Source organism: Camelina sativa, chromosome 2, assembly GCF_030686135.1.
Source record: "Camelina sativa cultivar CO46 ecotype springtype chromosome 2, ASM3068613v1".
Taxonomy (NCBI): Eukaryota; Viridiplantae; Streptophyta; class Magnoliopsida; order Brassicales; family Brassicaceae; genus Camelina; species Camelina sativa.
The window spans coordinates 24392951-24408317 of NC_141881.1; the positions used below are offsets into that span (position 1 = coordinate 24392951).

Genomic DNA, 15367 nt, shown 5'->3' on the forward strand with positions numbered 1-15367 from the left:
ACTTTGGTAATTTTCCGGTGTAAAAATTACAACGGAAAAAACAAGAAATTAAAAGAGATATAAATAAAAAAGAGGAGAGACAGAAAGAAATTAACAGTGTTTGTTTCTCTGGACACAACACAAGTCTTCTTAAGACAACTCACAAGATCGGTTGTTTTTTCTTGTATTTTACACATGTTTTTCTTTTTCTTTTTCTTACCTTATATTTTAGGCAATGACATTTGTAACGCGCTTTGTGTTCATACTACAACTGTGTCTTCTTTTAATACATGCGAATCAGGATTTGATCATACGACTTACTTTTTACATGATTAGCTATTTTTATACATGTAGAAACAGCTTATTTTTACAAAGATTGGTCACGTGTTTTCAACTTGCAAATAACACCTTTTTTATTTCTTACAGAACTGTCAGTTTGGATAGATAAACACAAGATTATCAGATTCTATTACTCGGCGTTCCCAACAGTCAGGTGTACGTATGTCGAATTCTTACAGAATCCGGAGATTACAACTAAATAGAAAGATTTAGTTGTTATTTTAATACTCTTTTATCTCATTAATTAATACTCTTTTATCCATACCATGATGCCTTATGGTATCTTTTCTTATCTTTGAACCACTTGTTGTGACCTTTCCTTCTTTCAAAGCAAATGACGCAACCGTACCCACTTGTGTGTGCCATAATTTAGACACAAAGACTCGACCAAACAACCTTCACTATGGTCGTATTATTATCATCATATACTATAATAATCCATTTATATATATATATATATAACAAATAGAGAAGTGTAGGAAGACCAAAGACTTTCATGGAATCAGGTGAATCGAGAACTAGATTGGTTTGATTGAACATCTAAGTTAGGAAAATAGTTAGCTAACCAGGGCGTCGATATCAGTAAACATTCTCCAATTTCAACTCTTAGATCACTAGACTGATGACTCTAAACCGGCTTGAACCTCAAACCAAAACTAACCACATCACAAAAAAAATAAAGAAGCCTAAGTACAAGATATTGATTCACATGTCGACTCACCAGGTTAAACAGCTCTAGGGGTTTTGTTTGTTTCCGTTTTCTTCCCCAGCGATCAATTACATATCCAGCCTTTTTATCACCTGATGCAAAGATGAGCACAAAAATGCTGTGGCGATAACATTTGCTTGGGACAGTGGTACTCCAGAGCCTCCTTGAAATTGTTAGGCTTGTTCTTGATTGGCTGTTTTTTTTTAGAGCTGTAGCGCCAAATCAGGCTGTTGGGAATCGACTCGAACACCAGAAGACTGTTTTGCAGGAGAATCAGGCGAATGAACTCCGATGTTCAAATCTGGAGGGAGATTGAGATTCTCTTGTCTGTGCTTTAACTGGACTTGTGGAGTAATGCCTCCTCGCCATGGGGACTGGACATGGAATCTTGTGAAATCAGAAGTTGGAGCAGCCATCTGAGGGAAAACAATTGGTCGGTTGTTCTGAAATGGTTGTTGGGATCCTCCGTTCATCATCCCATGGACAGGCTGTTGCTGCACAAATGTCTGGAAAGGGAAACCATTCTTTTGAGGATGGAACTGTGTCTCTTTGGGGTCTCTCGATGTAAAAGCTTGTTGGTGAAGTTGGTGTTCCCTTGAAGGATTATACAAGGACTCTGCAGATATCTGGCTGCTTTTCTGAATACTATGATTTTCAAATGTTTGTTTACTATTATTCCCTCCAGCTCCTATAGACATCCATGCTCGTGCTGCTGCTACAGAAGCATTGCTTGTATCTTCACTTCTTGCGGATAGTGGTGATGAGACATTGGGAGGAATATTATTAGCTTTAAGGTCATTATGAGTGGAGTTGTGCTGTGTTCGAGCCTTCTCATTGAAGTTTCTCATAAACTGTGCTTGTTCGCTGTGGCTTTGATGACTCTGTTCTCTCATGGGTTGTTGTGAAGTTGTTGCTGTGCGACTCATCTGATTAGCAGAATCAGTAGATAGATCAAACAATCTGTTGTTCACACTGGGAGAGACTTTGCCATTACTAAATCCACCAGGGAAGATCCCGTTAGTAGTCATCTGATGCTTATAATGTTCAGAATCTGTAGTGGTCATGCTCCTCATCATGTCACTGGATGACCTGTATGATGCCACTGTATCTGATTTTCCAAAGCTTCGGTGTTCCGAAACAAAAGCAGAACCAGAATTGGTTGGTTCTGCTGGTGGTGGTAAATTCAGCTCTACTTGCTGAGAGATCCTAGTTTGAGGCTTGACAAAATCTAGAGGGGAAGGATTTTGATATTCATGCTGGCTCATAGATTTTAGGTTTCCTACTTGAGTAGCGACAAAAGATGGAATCCCTTCTGACACAGCACCAATGGATGTTGGAAACGGGAAAGGACGGTTTCCATCTCGAACGGGTCTACTGCTCTGTTGTTCCTTTGTAGGTAGAGGAGTCTTAAACAAAAACTCATTCTTCTTTGCAGTAGCATTTGACTTGGGTTTTGAAAACACAGATGCTTCTTTAGGTGGTTCTTTAGGTGTGCAGGTTTCAAATAGAAGTACTGGTGTAGGAAGCGGCTCATATTCTCCAACCCAGCCCCGACCAAACTTAAAGTCTGCAGGTAGTGCTTGCTCGATTCGCTGAGAAGCTATTTTCCATGCAACGGGTCCAAGAGTAGCAGCAAAGCGTGCAAGGCTCCTACCATATGCATGTTCTGCATGAAGTCCTACCTGATGATACGGGGAAAAGATTTAGTCAAGAAGGTTACTAAATAATAAAAGAGACTGAAAATAGCAGGAATGAGACTTTGGACATAATGATTATCACTTACAGCAACAAACTGCTTGATTTCACTCTCAAATGTTGAGAAAATGGAATCAGATCTCTCATCGTCTTGCTGATCCCAATTTCCATAAGTTGCACGGCGGTCTTCCTCACCAATTGACAGCTTCCTCCCACATCTACCAAAGAGACCCTTTCCTGTAAGAGGTGTAAAAATGGAAAACCCCAAATTGTAGGTTAGAAACAATGAAAGATAATATCTTCTTGGAGAGAGAAGTATTAGAAAATCATATAACAAAGAATCATACCAGATGATAAGTCTTCTGCTTTCTCTAGACTGTCTGCCAAGGATGTGGTTCCCTCAAAAGGCACATCCATGTAGCTGTGCTTTTCAGGTCCGCCAGTTTGAGTGGAAACAGGCTCGGTCTGAGAAGCTCCTCCACTAGCAAGGTTTGCACCAGAGGAGAAATCAGAACATACGGGCTCTAGACCATTTCGACTGAAAGGCTGCCTAACTTGCTTCTTCACAGAGCTACCAGGTTTCACCTTTTCATCTGTTTTCAGCTCTTTTTCAGCACGTTTAATCTTAATCCGTGCCTTCTCGAACTTCCTCTTCCCCATTTCCTGAATAGTCCTTGCCTAATAGAAATGATTCAATATATAACGGAGTTCAATATTACCTGTGTACTATAAACAGATAATATAACATTTCCTGAATAGAAATGATTCAATATATAACGGAGTTCAATATCCCGGCAGGCAGGAAGTAAAAACTAATGCAAAAAAAACAAATAATTGGTGACAAAAATGAAAATGTTATATTACCTGTTTATAGTACACAGTATCTGAGGAATTGTATTGCATCGCATTTGAGCAAATCAACAAGACATCTCCCTGCAGTCAAAACATACAGTTCCAAAACCAGCTTAGCAACGATATAAACAATGGATTATAGACCTAATCCTAGCAAATACACTAGAGCAGTGTTATCACAAACGGATTATTCTACAAAGAAGCAAATATCCTGAAAAGAGAAACAAACTTATCACCCACCTCAAGCTCTTCTAATGTAGAATACGATCCATTGGCAAGCTTCTTCCTCACAGTGGAAAAATCCATGGGGTGCTCTATCATATCATGATAATCAGGAAGCTACAAATACAAAACAAAATATATCAAATAAGACAACTTCAAACTCCAATTGCCAAACGGAATGCTCAGAGATAATACTATTACCTCTTCAGGATCAACCGGTTCTGCATACACACCATATATGTCTTTCCTGTTTGGAAAAAAAAAAAGAAGATAATTTAAACAATGTGATAACGCAATCACAGACATCAGGAAAGAAAGAAAGAAGGGATTCCAAGTAGTGTACTTCTGAAGCTTGTCAAGGATCAACTTCAACGGCTTCTTGTCAAGGATAGGTGTTGTTTCTAAAGAGTGATCACACTGAGTCCCTAATTAAAACACCAAAAGAGATAGAAATGAGATAAGTCATGAACTCATGATAATCAAAGCTCAATACCAAGTAAGTAACACAGAAAATGCATCATACCACTGATACCAGAAGCGCTACTCTTCTTCCTCTCCTGAATAAAATATGCAGACATGTAACCACATATCAGAAACCTCAAAAATGTCTTTTGAATCAAAATCCAATACCAGACAAACAAAACAAAATAAGACAGAAGTGATTGACAGAGATAGTGTGACACAAACAACAACAACAACAACACATCTACAATTAAGAGAGAGAAAGAGAAAGATAATGGGCAATGGAGAGAGAAAGGTGAGAAGCGTGATCAGATTCTGTGGGAAGAGAGAGAAGGGAAGGAGTGAGACAGCATCAGTTAGTTTTTTTTTATCTTTTTTTTTTTTTGGGACAGTTGACCCCGACAGTTTTAAGTATCTCTCCCCAACACACAACACTCTCATTGCAAGCAACTACCACAGAGCTACAGAGTGAAACACTGAAACCTATCTCTCAACTCTTGCAATAAAGCTCATCAATTTCTAGGGTTTCCGTACATACCTTATCATCTTCTTCTTCATCATCTTGATCTCCCTCTTCTTCTACCTCTTCCTCTTCCACATCGCAATCCTTCTCTTCTTCTTCTTCTTCTTCTTCCTCATCTTCATCATCATCTTCATCCTCGTGACGGTTAATTTTCCTCTTCTTCACTTGCCTCTTCTCACTCGCATCTTCTTCCTCCTCTTCTGGTTCTTCGTCATCATCATCTTCTTCCTCTTCTTCTTCATAATCAGACGCGTGACTAACACGCGCTCTACTCTTCTTAATCGGAGGGTCAGCTCTAGCACGGCTCTGGTTCAGCTTAAGGACTTGCTTCAGCTTCCTCTGCTTTCTCTTCTCCTCTTCCACATCATCCTCTTCCTCTTCGTCGAAGTAATCGTCGAAATCGAAGTTGTACCTCACATTCCGCAGCCTTTGACCTCGCCGGAGCTCATATCCCGATTCACCAGGAGACGACCGCCGCGCCGCCAGATCCGCCTTCGACGGACGACCTTTCCTCCTCCGTCTCGCGATCTGACTCATCCTTCTTCTTCTTCTTCTATCGAACTCAGTGCACACCCAAATCCCCCTTTCTCTCTCTCTCTCTCTATACAGCTAAGGTCTCTCTCTCTCTCCAACTTTCTAATTTTTTTTTTCCCGGGTAGGAGAGAGAAAGGAAGAAAATGAAGTAACGTTGGGTCAACCGAACTTAAGTCTGAACCTCAGGTTCGGATAAACCTGATGTGTTCAAAAAAAACTGCGTGAAGTAAACGGCGTCAGTAGACGACGTTGCCCCGGCTACTAGTTTTTTTTATTAATTTTATTTTCCACGTCATCAATTTCTTATTTGATGCTTTGGACACGTTTACTCACGCGCTTTAACACTAAGCACTTTTTTGTTTCCTTTAAAGTGTAGATTAATATTTATTCATTAATCAGAAGTTTAACTAGTAGAAAGAGTAGAGAGGTCTATGGATTTTTGCGTTTTGAAAGTACCAAAAATGGATAAACACGTTTTGAATTGGAAGTACAACATCTGAATTTTTCATTATTGTTTCTGACTATCCTCTTTTAATTGCTGTTCCGGAAAAAAGTAATTTTTTTTTTTACCACAATACATATACAGAAAAAAATATTACTCCCTCCGGTTTTTTTTACTTGTCGTTCTAGAGGTTTGCACACAAATTAAGAAAATAGATCAATGTTCTATTATACCCCTTCTTTAATACATTTTCTAATTTTTTCATTGGTCAAATCATTAAAATAGTTGGGATAAAATTGGTATTTTTGTCAAACATATGCATTGGAAACCTAAAACGACAAGTATTGGAAAACAAAAATTTTAGTCTAGAATGACAAGTAAAAAAAACCAGAGGGAGTATTAAACTTAGAGTATGGTGAGATAAATTAACTAGTGATGGACTTTTGTGAAATGTTTATTTTGGAGAGAAAGAAAGGTTGAAAATTAAAGGTTAAGAGAAAAGAAGAAGAAGAAAAAAAAACTAATTAAGAGGAGAATGTGCAACTTGGGAGTAATTGAGAATTTTGCGAACAAAAATATGACACGGCGCCTATATTTTCAAAAGTGTAACCTTTTTTTGTCCCATCCTTTTTGACAAAACGTACACAGCCTAACCACTTATACTAGAAATATATTCTCCAAATATGCATGACAGGTTCATATACAGGCTGCTCAATTGGTAGGAAAATTTGATTTAATTTGAACCTATGATGGAGTCTTGTTCAATCTAATAATACATGATTGTCTCTTGAGGTAAATTTGAATTCAAGTATTATGGGCGTAATAATTGGTATACCTTTCTTGTTGCAATACGTCAGATACACCATTGCTATTGTGACCAATGGATACAATGGTAAAGTTCAAGCGGAAAAAAAAAACGATAGGAAACTCTTGTCAATTTATGTATTACCAACTTTTTCTATCTCTTTAACTTGTTTGTAATCGTTTTCCCAACTGTTAAAAACTTTTTACTGTATTTTTATTGGATCCAATGTTATTTCATCAAAATGTTTGTCATTGTGGTCACACTTCAAATGTTTGTGACTCGACCATGCATGTCATCATATGTTAACTTACTTGTGAACGCGCCACATATAATACGCGTGAGAGATTCAAAACTCTCTACAAATATGGTTTGAAGTCATTTTTCTCTAATATTGACACTCTTAAAAAATCAATGAATTAAAATTATTCTCAAATAATTAAAATGCGAAAAACTGAGACAGCAAATAAATAAACACGGTTGACTTCTCCATATTTGATTTTAGCATAGTACTACTATTTGTTAGAGACGTAATAATAAAAGAAATCATTTTTTTGTTTAGGAACTTGAATTAAATCTGAACCGTCCAAATTACATCAACATCGAGAGAATCAGACGATTTAGAAGAAGAAGAAGATAACACTAAAGGGTCCCACAATCATCAGAACATTATTATGCGTTTACTCTCTCCTGAGTTCTGCTGACCTTTCAACAACACTCTATTTATTACATTACATGTAAACAAAAACTGATACTGTATGAACGAACACATACATGTTTGTTTTGACTAATCTCTTTGCAATTAGCCTCTAGTTATGTAGATTACAACGAGATTAATAAATGTGTTAAAATCATAATGATGCATGTCTAAGTCTAAGTTTGCCGTATAATCTCAATTCTCAAACCAAAACAATTTTATTTTTTTTATTGGAAATAATGTTCGTGAACGCTAATGTGAGCTTTTGGATTTTCACAAATTATTTAATCTCGAATATTTATCGTACCAATTTCTTCAGTTACCATTTTATAGCTGATAGTAATTAGTAAGCTTAACCACTAGTATAGTATATCTGATGAATTTTGTTTTTACTGGGCTGGCTTTGAATATTTCTAAATTAGGTTGGTAAGCTTTAATTAATTTTGACACGAACAAAACAAACAAACAAAAAGCCCACGAAGGAAATGACCCAAGACCCTAAAACAGAATAATACAACTTTGACTTATTAATTATTATTATAGACTAGTTTAGGCAAACGATATACATGTATATTTTATATTTGTGTTTTTGTGATGTTTTGTTACTATTTATATCATTCAGGTATTCTATTTGGTTGACTTATTTTATTATTGGTTGTATTATTTTTAGTTATATTAACTAAATGTTTTTCTATTGAAAACGCATCCAAAATATCATATAATCTTCTTGCTTTTTAGCTTAAGCATCCTATAGAAAAAAACGTAGGAAGTAGTAATATAATATTAATGGCGTGATTGGTGGCAACAATCAAAAGATTTATAATTTTTTCATATTGTTGGTTGCGTTACGTGTACCAAATTAATCATGAATCAACATTCAACGTATAAATTATACTGTACGTAAATAGAAAAAGTATTCAATATTAGAACCGAGAGTCAGCGGAGTTGTAAACTAACCGATCTGAATGAGATGTTCGACGTCGACAATCCCACGTTTTACGGTGAATCTCTTTTCCCAAGGTACCACCTCTTATCTAAAATTCTCATTTGTTTATAATATATATTGATCCGTTCATAAATTAGTTTGATTCGTTGACGAACTAATTATTAGCAAAATTAATCACTGTTAGTTACTGAAATTACAGGTAGGCCGTAGTTGTTTGCATACTAGTTGTGTGTACGTATATGCATAGACGTAATAATTGGGTAGAGTAGACGTATTTTGGTCGCAAAGATTACACAGTAATTGGCACGTGGTTTTGTTAATCAATAAAATTATTCTATTTATACTATATATATGGCACAATCGTGCAGTGATCTACAATATGTTAGGAGTTTCGTTTAGGTCAAAGTGTCCTAATCTGTTTTACCGTACTAAAACCGTTTAAATTAGCCTTTTGATGTTATTTATATATACCCGAATATAAGTAAATCAAATCAATCCACCAAAAGGACAAATAAATTTTGTAGTTATTTGCAAATCTTCCTAAAGAGTATTCATATGTTTCGGCATTATGCATGGACTAAATAATATACCGACATCAAACTAAAATCCAAACCTTAGGTGGTGGTGAACTTGTGTATTCAAGATCTGCTGGTTGATAATTTTGATAAAGCTAATACTAGTGGTATTTATTTAGCTAAATTTGATACTACTATAGTTTAGTACTCGCCTAGTACGGACACAAAAATTAAATAGTACTCGAAAGCATAACCAGCTCTAAATAGTAAAATCTTCTACCTAGCTGGATATTTTGGTTTCGGAATTTCAGATAAATGATTTGATCTGTGTGTAAACTTGTGGAAAATACAATATTTACAAAGTCGTTCACAAACACATATTTAATAGTCGTTCTCTACAAAACTAAAACAAAAATACATATATATAACAAGTCATATGTACGAATATATTTAGAGAGGAAATAGTAAAATAACATATATTTGTAAATTGCAATATTGACTTCTCCTAATCAGCCAATCTCATATTCTCCTATTATGTAGTAATTTGTTTTCTTTCGTTACGTATGGGGGATTTATATATCTTATCGATATGGGATATGTATGAACGATGTCTGTTTTGTTGTTGTTTTTATTTATGTGAATGCAATGAATTAGTTTCTTTGTTTACGGTTTTTCTCGCAATTTCTGAAACTTAGCGTGGTGCGGGGACTAGCCCAGTTGACACGGTGACAAACTGACAATGACCACTACAACCATTAAAGAGACTTCATTTAGTTTTTTTTTTTTTGGTTAAAGACTTCCTTTAATTCATTACTATAATTCTTAGCTTTTGTTATTTTTGAGTGTTGTATCTATTTAAGCATAAGCAATTTATGTAGTAGTATCTTACTTTAGAGTTTAGACTATATCGCCGTTAATTGATACTTATATGACATTGTTCTATTCAATAATTATCAGTTTTCACATTTTTTATTTATCCATGGTACAATCTTGTAAAAATCACAATGCAGCCATAATACATCTTCTGCAGATTCAAAACAGTATACGAAATTAATGTATATCAAAGTGTTGTCATTTTACAATATTTTAATTAAACTAAATTTGCGTCTGTTTTTTAACTTTAAAACATCAGTTGTAAATTGACTTTAAAATACTACGCCAGTTTTCCAAAATTATTTCTTAGCAATTCAACGCAAAAACAAAGACATGCATACAAATTATACGATGTGAACACGCGTTAAAAATGACTTTCTGAAAAATCAGCTCATGAAGTGACTGACGAATCATTTTTACGTCCTTTATTGAACTGACAAATGAAAACGAGTATGAACTATACGGTAACTCAGAACGTATTAGAATTTTCGTGGATATAATAACTTTTCAATACAATTGAACTCAAGCACCTAATCTATTTATTAAATGAAATTTAGAAAACATATCTAGTTTGATCTTATAAAAACCTCGAACTGAACAGCTCATGAAGTATAATGAATTATTTTGACATCTTACAATTTTACAAAGGGACTACCTACATCACTACATGGTTGAGTTAAAATGATTTTTCATTTTTCAGTAAGTTCTAAACATCTAATTTATAATCAGTTCGCCTAGAATTCTTCTAACCGACCAAAACTTAATCAGTTAATCTAGTCAGAATTAGGGATACATTTTTGTTTCACAAGTTTTACTTTATGTAATTATTCGTAAGACGCGTTCCTCGTCGATTTTGTTTGACTCATATCTCTATCATTCAAATCACATAGTATATTTATATAAACTATATAATTTATATATAAGATAATGGAAATGTGATACTGCATGGGCTAAAAATGCATACGATGCAAGTTTTGGTGGTGCACATCTCAACTTTAGTGCAAGAAAGTACATCCATAAAGATATTATTATTATATGGCTTGGAGCCTTGAAAAGATAACAAAACAAACAAAAAAAATCTAGAAGTTTGACTTGTTTGCAAAATAATAATTGAGAATGATCATGTATCTCACGATGATTACAATTCGGATCAAACTCAATCTTCTTTTTTAAAAAAAAAAATTGTCCAAAATCAAACTTTTCATATTCACTACATGATGGTAATTCGCATGATATATAGATTATGTAGGAATTAGGATGATGTAGTAAACTACAGTACTTTACTATACTAAAAAGACTAAAAACAATAAAGTTGATAGTATAAAACACTCTTTCCAATTAGTAGATGTTTTGGGTCTCCACACGAATAGAAAACTATATTTGGAATTACAGTGTATTCTTATTTACAATCATTTTTAATTAAAACAAAGTAGAAAATGATAGAGTTAAATCAAGAAATAAACTAGTGAAATTTATAATTTGTGAGAGAAAAAAATATTATCAGTTCGAAACAAAAGGAATATAATTTTATGACCATCGAACAACTCAACATTTTTCCAAAAAAAAATACTTAGTTAACGTACTTTTAGCAAAACGCACAATAAATAATGTAAACCTAACAATTATTTGGAATGGAAAGAATATTATTTATAACTAACAGAACTCATATAACTTTCTATATTTGCGTACCTAAATAAAAAAAAGCACGATAAATAGTATAGAAACTCCCAACTCTTTCGGTTTCCCTTTCCCCTTTTTAAAAATTTGGCAAAAGAGAAGCTTTGCTTATTCTATAAGTAATTCCAAACCTTAATTATGAAATTTACATTAATATCAAGATAAAACTAGATCAATATAGACAAAACTAATATGATTGATATGCAAAGCTGATATATGTCGAGATGTATAAAATGGGTTCAAATCTATTGTTTTCGGTGCAACACACTGTAACAAATTTGAAATTGCCATAACAGTCACAGGAAATACCATAGTACAAGAAGTGACACAAATCATGGTCTGTCTGACAATGACACAACAAAAGAAGCTGCCTAGCTACATACTTGATTTTTAAATTTTTTTCCTTCTTTTCACATTAGCAGTCTTTATTTTATTTTTCTGCTTTTGTTAATTTCTTAAGAATTCACATTTCTCTTCCCTCTATAAAAACCCTCACTAAGTTTACATCTCTCTTACAAACTCCCGAGAGTCTCTGAGAAACAACACCACATTAAAAGAGTTCGCCAGAAAAACCAAAAAAAAAAAAACAAACATGCCGGCGAACAACACACCTCTCGTCACTATCTTTCTCCTCTTTCTTGGTTTACTCCGGTTCGATTCATTCCCCGGTTTACAAGCTGCGACCGGGAAATTAGCTTCGATTCCGGGATTATACGTGTTCGGAGATTCTTTAGTTGATGCCGGAAACAATAACTACTTACCAATATCAATATCCAAATCTAACTATCCACATAACGGCGTCGATTTCCCGAACAAGAAACCCACCGGAAGATTCTGTAACGGCAAGAACGCCGCCGATGCTATCGGTGAGTTGTCATTATTATCAGGATTATTATTTATCATTCTCCGGTGGCTTTTTTATTTTTCTTTTGTATGAAACGAAGTTGATAGTGTTGGTATGTCATGTTATGGCAGACCACGATTGGTTCGATTTAGATAGCGTGACGTGCTGTCCATTAAAATTAAATATATTCACGAACTTATACTTTATAAAAGAAAATGGTCAGACATTGAAAAATATAATACTTTTATAAAGATAATGTTACACGAAGTTTTCTAACGATTAAGTTAGTTGTGGACGTCAATGTTTGTAGTACTCGAGAATGTTGCCAAGTCGAGTTTCATGTACGAGAGAGTTGTGTTTTTGGTAATTTATTAATTTAAACCTTGTTTTTTTTTTTTGTTGGGTTGCTTAGCTGAGAAATTTGGTTTACCGTTACCGCCACCGTACCTCTCACTTAGAGGCCTACTAAACAGGGAAACGAGAAAATCTGCAGCCGTGACCGGTGTGAATTTTGCTTCCGGTGGAGCCGGAATCTTTAACGGTTCCGACCAAAAACTTGTAAGTTTATATAAATAACTAAATATATATGATCTTCCATAATATATTTAAAAGTTCTGGAAGAGAATGGAATAGAGTATTGATTCGATGGCCAGCTTTATTTCATACCGAAAGTTAGGCGAAAGATTTCAAGTATATGATATATGTCATTCATCTATGATTTATCATCAGGGAATAATTAATTTAGTAATTTAACTAAACAGAAAATAAAATTTTAAAACTTAAAAGAAAAATCGTGTTAGTCGTTGTTGATAGATAAATTAGAAAACTCATATACTACCCGATCACAATAAAATGTTACTACAGTATGTAATTGAAAAGTATTGAGACTCGAGATGTCATTATGCTAATCGAACGATTAAATGTCATTAAATAAATCGAGATTCTGAGTTTCATTTGCGAGAGTAAATTATACTACTTGATTGTTTTCGGACATATATATATATATATATATATTAAAAAAAAAAAAAAAAAAAAAACACAAAATATGCGGTGAGCGTGGATCGAACACGCGACCTTCAGATCTTCAGTCTGACGCTCTCCCAACTGAGCTATCCCCGCAAATTGTTATTAATTTGTTAAAGCCTTTACTTATATGCTTTCAGGGACAAGCTATTCCTTTATCAAAGCAAGTGAACAATTGGCTCTCTATTCATAACGATCTCACGACTCAGCTTGAACCATCAGAAGCACAAGCTCACCTATTGAAATCTCTATTTACTATTGTTATAGGAAGTAACGATCTTTTCGACTATTTTGGATCGTTCAAACTCCGACAACAGAGCAATCCTCAACAATACACACAATTAATGGCTGATAAACTCAAAGAGCAATTAAAGGTATTAAACAAAATAATATCAAGCATTCATGTGATCTTCGTTATATATTTGGATGATGATTAAATTTATTGAAAATTGTATCAACAGAGAATTCACTATACTGGTGCGCGTAGATTCCTTATAATCGGGGTAGGGCCGATCGGTTGCACACCGGGAAAAAGAGCGAAGAACTCGACAATCCATGAATGTGACGGAGATGCAAACATGTGGTGCTCTTTGTATAACGATGCTCTAGTAAAAATGCTGCAACAACTCAAACAAGAATTGCAAGGCTCAATGACGTACACTTACTTTGACAACTTCAAGTCCTTAGAAGACATTATCTCCAATCCCGCCCCTTACGGTACGTTGATGATATTGATATTTTGGGTATTAACATTTTCTTATCACCATTGATGAAAAATAGGGATATATAATCAAACTGAAATCAAACCATATACTATATATATCCTGAAATTGTGAGTAATGAACCACATTAAACTATTCAGATTACATGTCACTAGATTGGTAAACAAACTTTTGTATTCTTTCAATTATGTTTGACTTCTCTTTCATTTAATCTAAAAAACTTATAAAGAGATCTAGTAATAATCAATCTAAAATCTTAGTTCACATGAAATATTTCTTCCTAAAGGTATTAAAATTATATATTTCAAACAATAAAATTTTGATAGTAAACAGAAATAGTTTACATGTCTTGAATATATATGTAAGACCATATAGTTTTTACCAAGTAATACAAATATTTTTAGAAGTTTTTAAGATAACAGTTAACAAAGAATATTATAAAAAACCATAAATTCCAAATGCCAAGCAACCGAAAAGTTCCAAAGTGGGATCACTATAAAGATGAGGGGACACAACACAACACACATGATCCACGTACCAAACTACCAAAGTGGTGATAGTACTAGAAAAGAAGAAAAGAACATGCTAGCAAACAAGATTGAACCAACGTGTATCTTTTTTTTTTTTCGATAAACCAACGTGTATCTAACACGGAAAAAAACAAAACCGTTGTCGTTTTTTCTTATTTCAGGTTTTGCGGACGTTACATCAGCATGTTGTGGAAATGGTGGCGAATTGAACGCGGACCTTCCTTGTCTTCCCTTGGCAAAGTTATGTTCAGACAGAACCAAATATCTTTTTTGGGATCGTTATGGTCATCCCACAGAAGCTGCTGCTCGGACCATCGTCGACCTTATGTTATCTGATGATTCACATTACTCGTCTCCTATAACTCTCACTCAATTGGTCTCTACATGATCAATATATACACGCTTCGGTCTTTATTTTTTTTGGGAAGAGTACATAATTAAGTAGACAAATGGGATTTGGAGACTTGATTTGTATTCATATACGTACTAATTTTGTTACCAACGAAATATATAAGTTTTAAAATTTTAATTTACTAGCTTTTCTCTGTTTCTACTTTATAAACCGGTATACCAGAGTTGTACCGGATAGATCAACATATACTAATACTACAACATCATTAAGCTGATACTATAAGTTAATTATTATCGAGTACAATGCCCCTGAGCTTCCTTGTAAGTTTGCAACACACCAACATGTTGATCCTCTTCTTCAATTGCCACCGGTCAAGTTCATTTCCCAATTTAGCAGCAGCGACCGGAAAATTGGTCCCGGTTTAGCTAGTTCTTCACTCTCGGCGTAATTTTTCTTACTTTCTTTGAATTGAACTTGGTCGTGTGTAGGGGATGTCAGGCCACGATGGGTCATGATATTTAGATATCGTGACTTGCAAGTCATTAAAATATGAATAGTAATTAATTAAAGCTTTATAAAAAAAAACAAATATCGTAAGTCGTTGTTGATAAATAAATTAAAAACCTATT

The 15367-nt window shown here is 34.4% G+C and overlaps 2 protein-coding genes and 1 non-coding gene across 5 annotated transcripts; 1 reads left to right on the forward strand and 2 right to left on the reverse strand.

The window, feature by feature from the left end:
* Positions 1 to 792: 792 nt before the first annotated feature.
* On the reverse strand, positions 793 to 5726 carry LOC104731304 (uncharacterized). Of its 3 annotated transcripts, none has more exons than XM_087471067.1 (9): positions 4797 to 5726; positions 4320 to 4353; positions 4140 to 4221; positions 3998 to 4043; positions 3815 to 3913; positions 3587 to 3655; positions 3070 to 3400; positions 2811 to 2959; positions 793 to 2705 (listed from the first exon to the last, which is right to left on the reverse strand). In XM_087471067.1, the coding sequence occupies exons 1-9, from the start codon at positions 5316 to 5318 to the stop codon at positions 2628 to 2630; spliced, it is 1410 nt and encodes a 469-aa protein (XP_087327193.1). In that variant the 5' UTR covers positions 5319 to 5726; the 3' UTR covers positions 793 to 2627. The 3 variants fall into 3 exon arrangements, with proteins under 3 accessions (XP_087327193.1, XP_010448939.1, XP_087327190.1); XM_010450637.3 differs by having other exon boundaries at positions 793 to 2709; XM_087471064.1 differs by lacking the exons at positions 3815 to 3913; positions 3998 to 4043; positions 4140 to 4221; positions 4320 to 4353; positions 4797 to 5726 and having other exon boundaries at positions 793 to 2709; positions 3070 to 3473.
* A 5953-nt stretch (positions 5727 to 11679) lies between these two features.
* On the forward strand, positions 11680 to 14919 carry LOC104731322 (GDSL esterase/lipase At5g55050). The gene is made up of 5 exons (XM_010450658.3): positions 11680 to 12133; positions 12524 to 12669; positions 13275 to 13508; positions 13596 to 13851; positions 14548 to 14919. Exons 1-5 carry the CDS (start codon positions 11860 to 11862, stop codon positions 14772 to 14774), a joined length of 1137 nt encoding a protein of 378 aa, XP_010448960.2. The 5' UTR covers positions 11680 to 11859; the 3' UTR covers positions 14775 to 14919.
* Positions 13158 to 13230, reverse strand: TRNAF-GAA (transfer RNA phenylalanine (anticodon GAA)). The gene has a single exon. It is a non-coding gene; the product is annotated as a tRNA-Phe (tRNA).
* Positions 14920 to 15367: the final 448 nt, after the last annotated feature.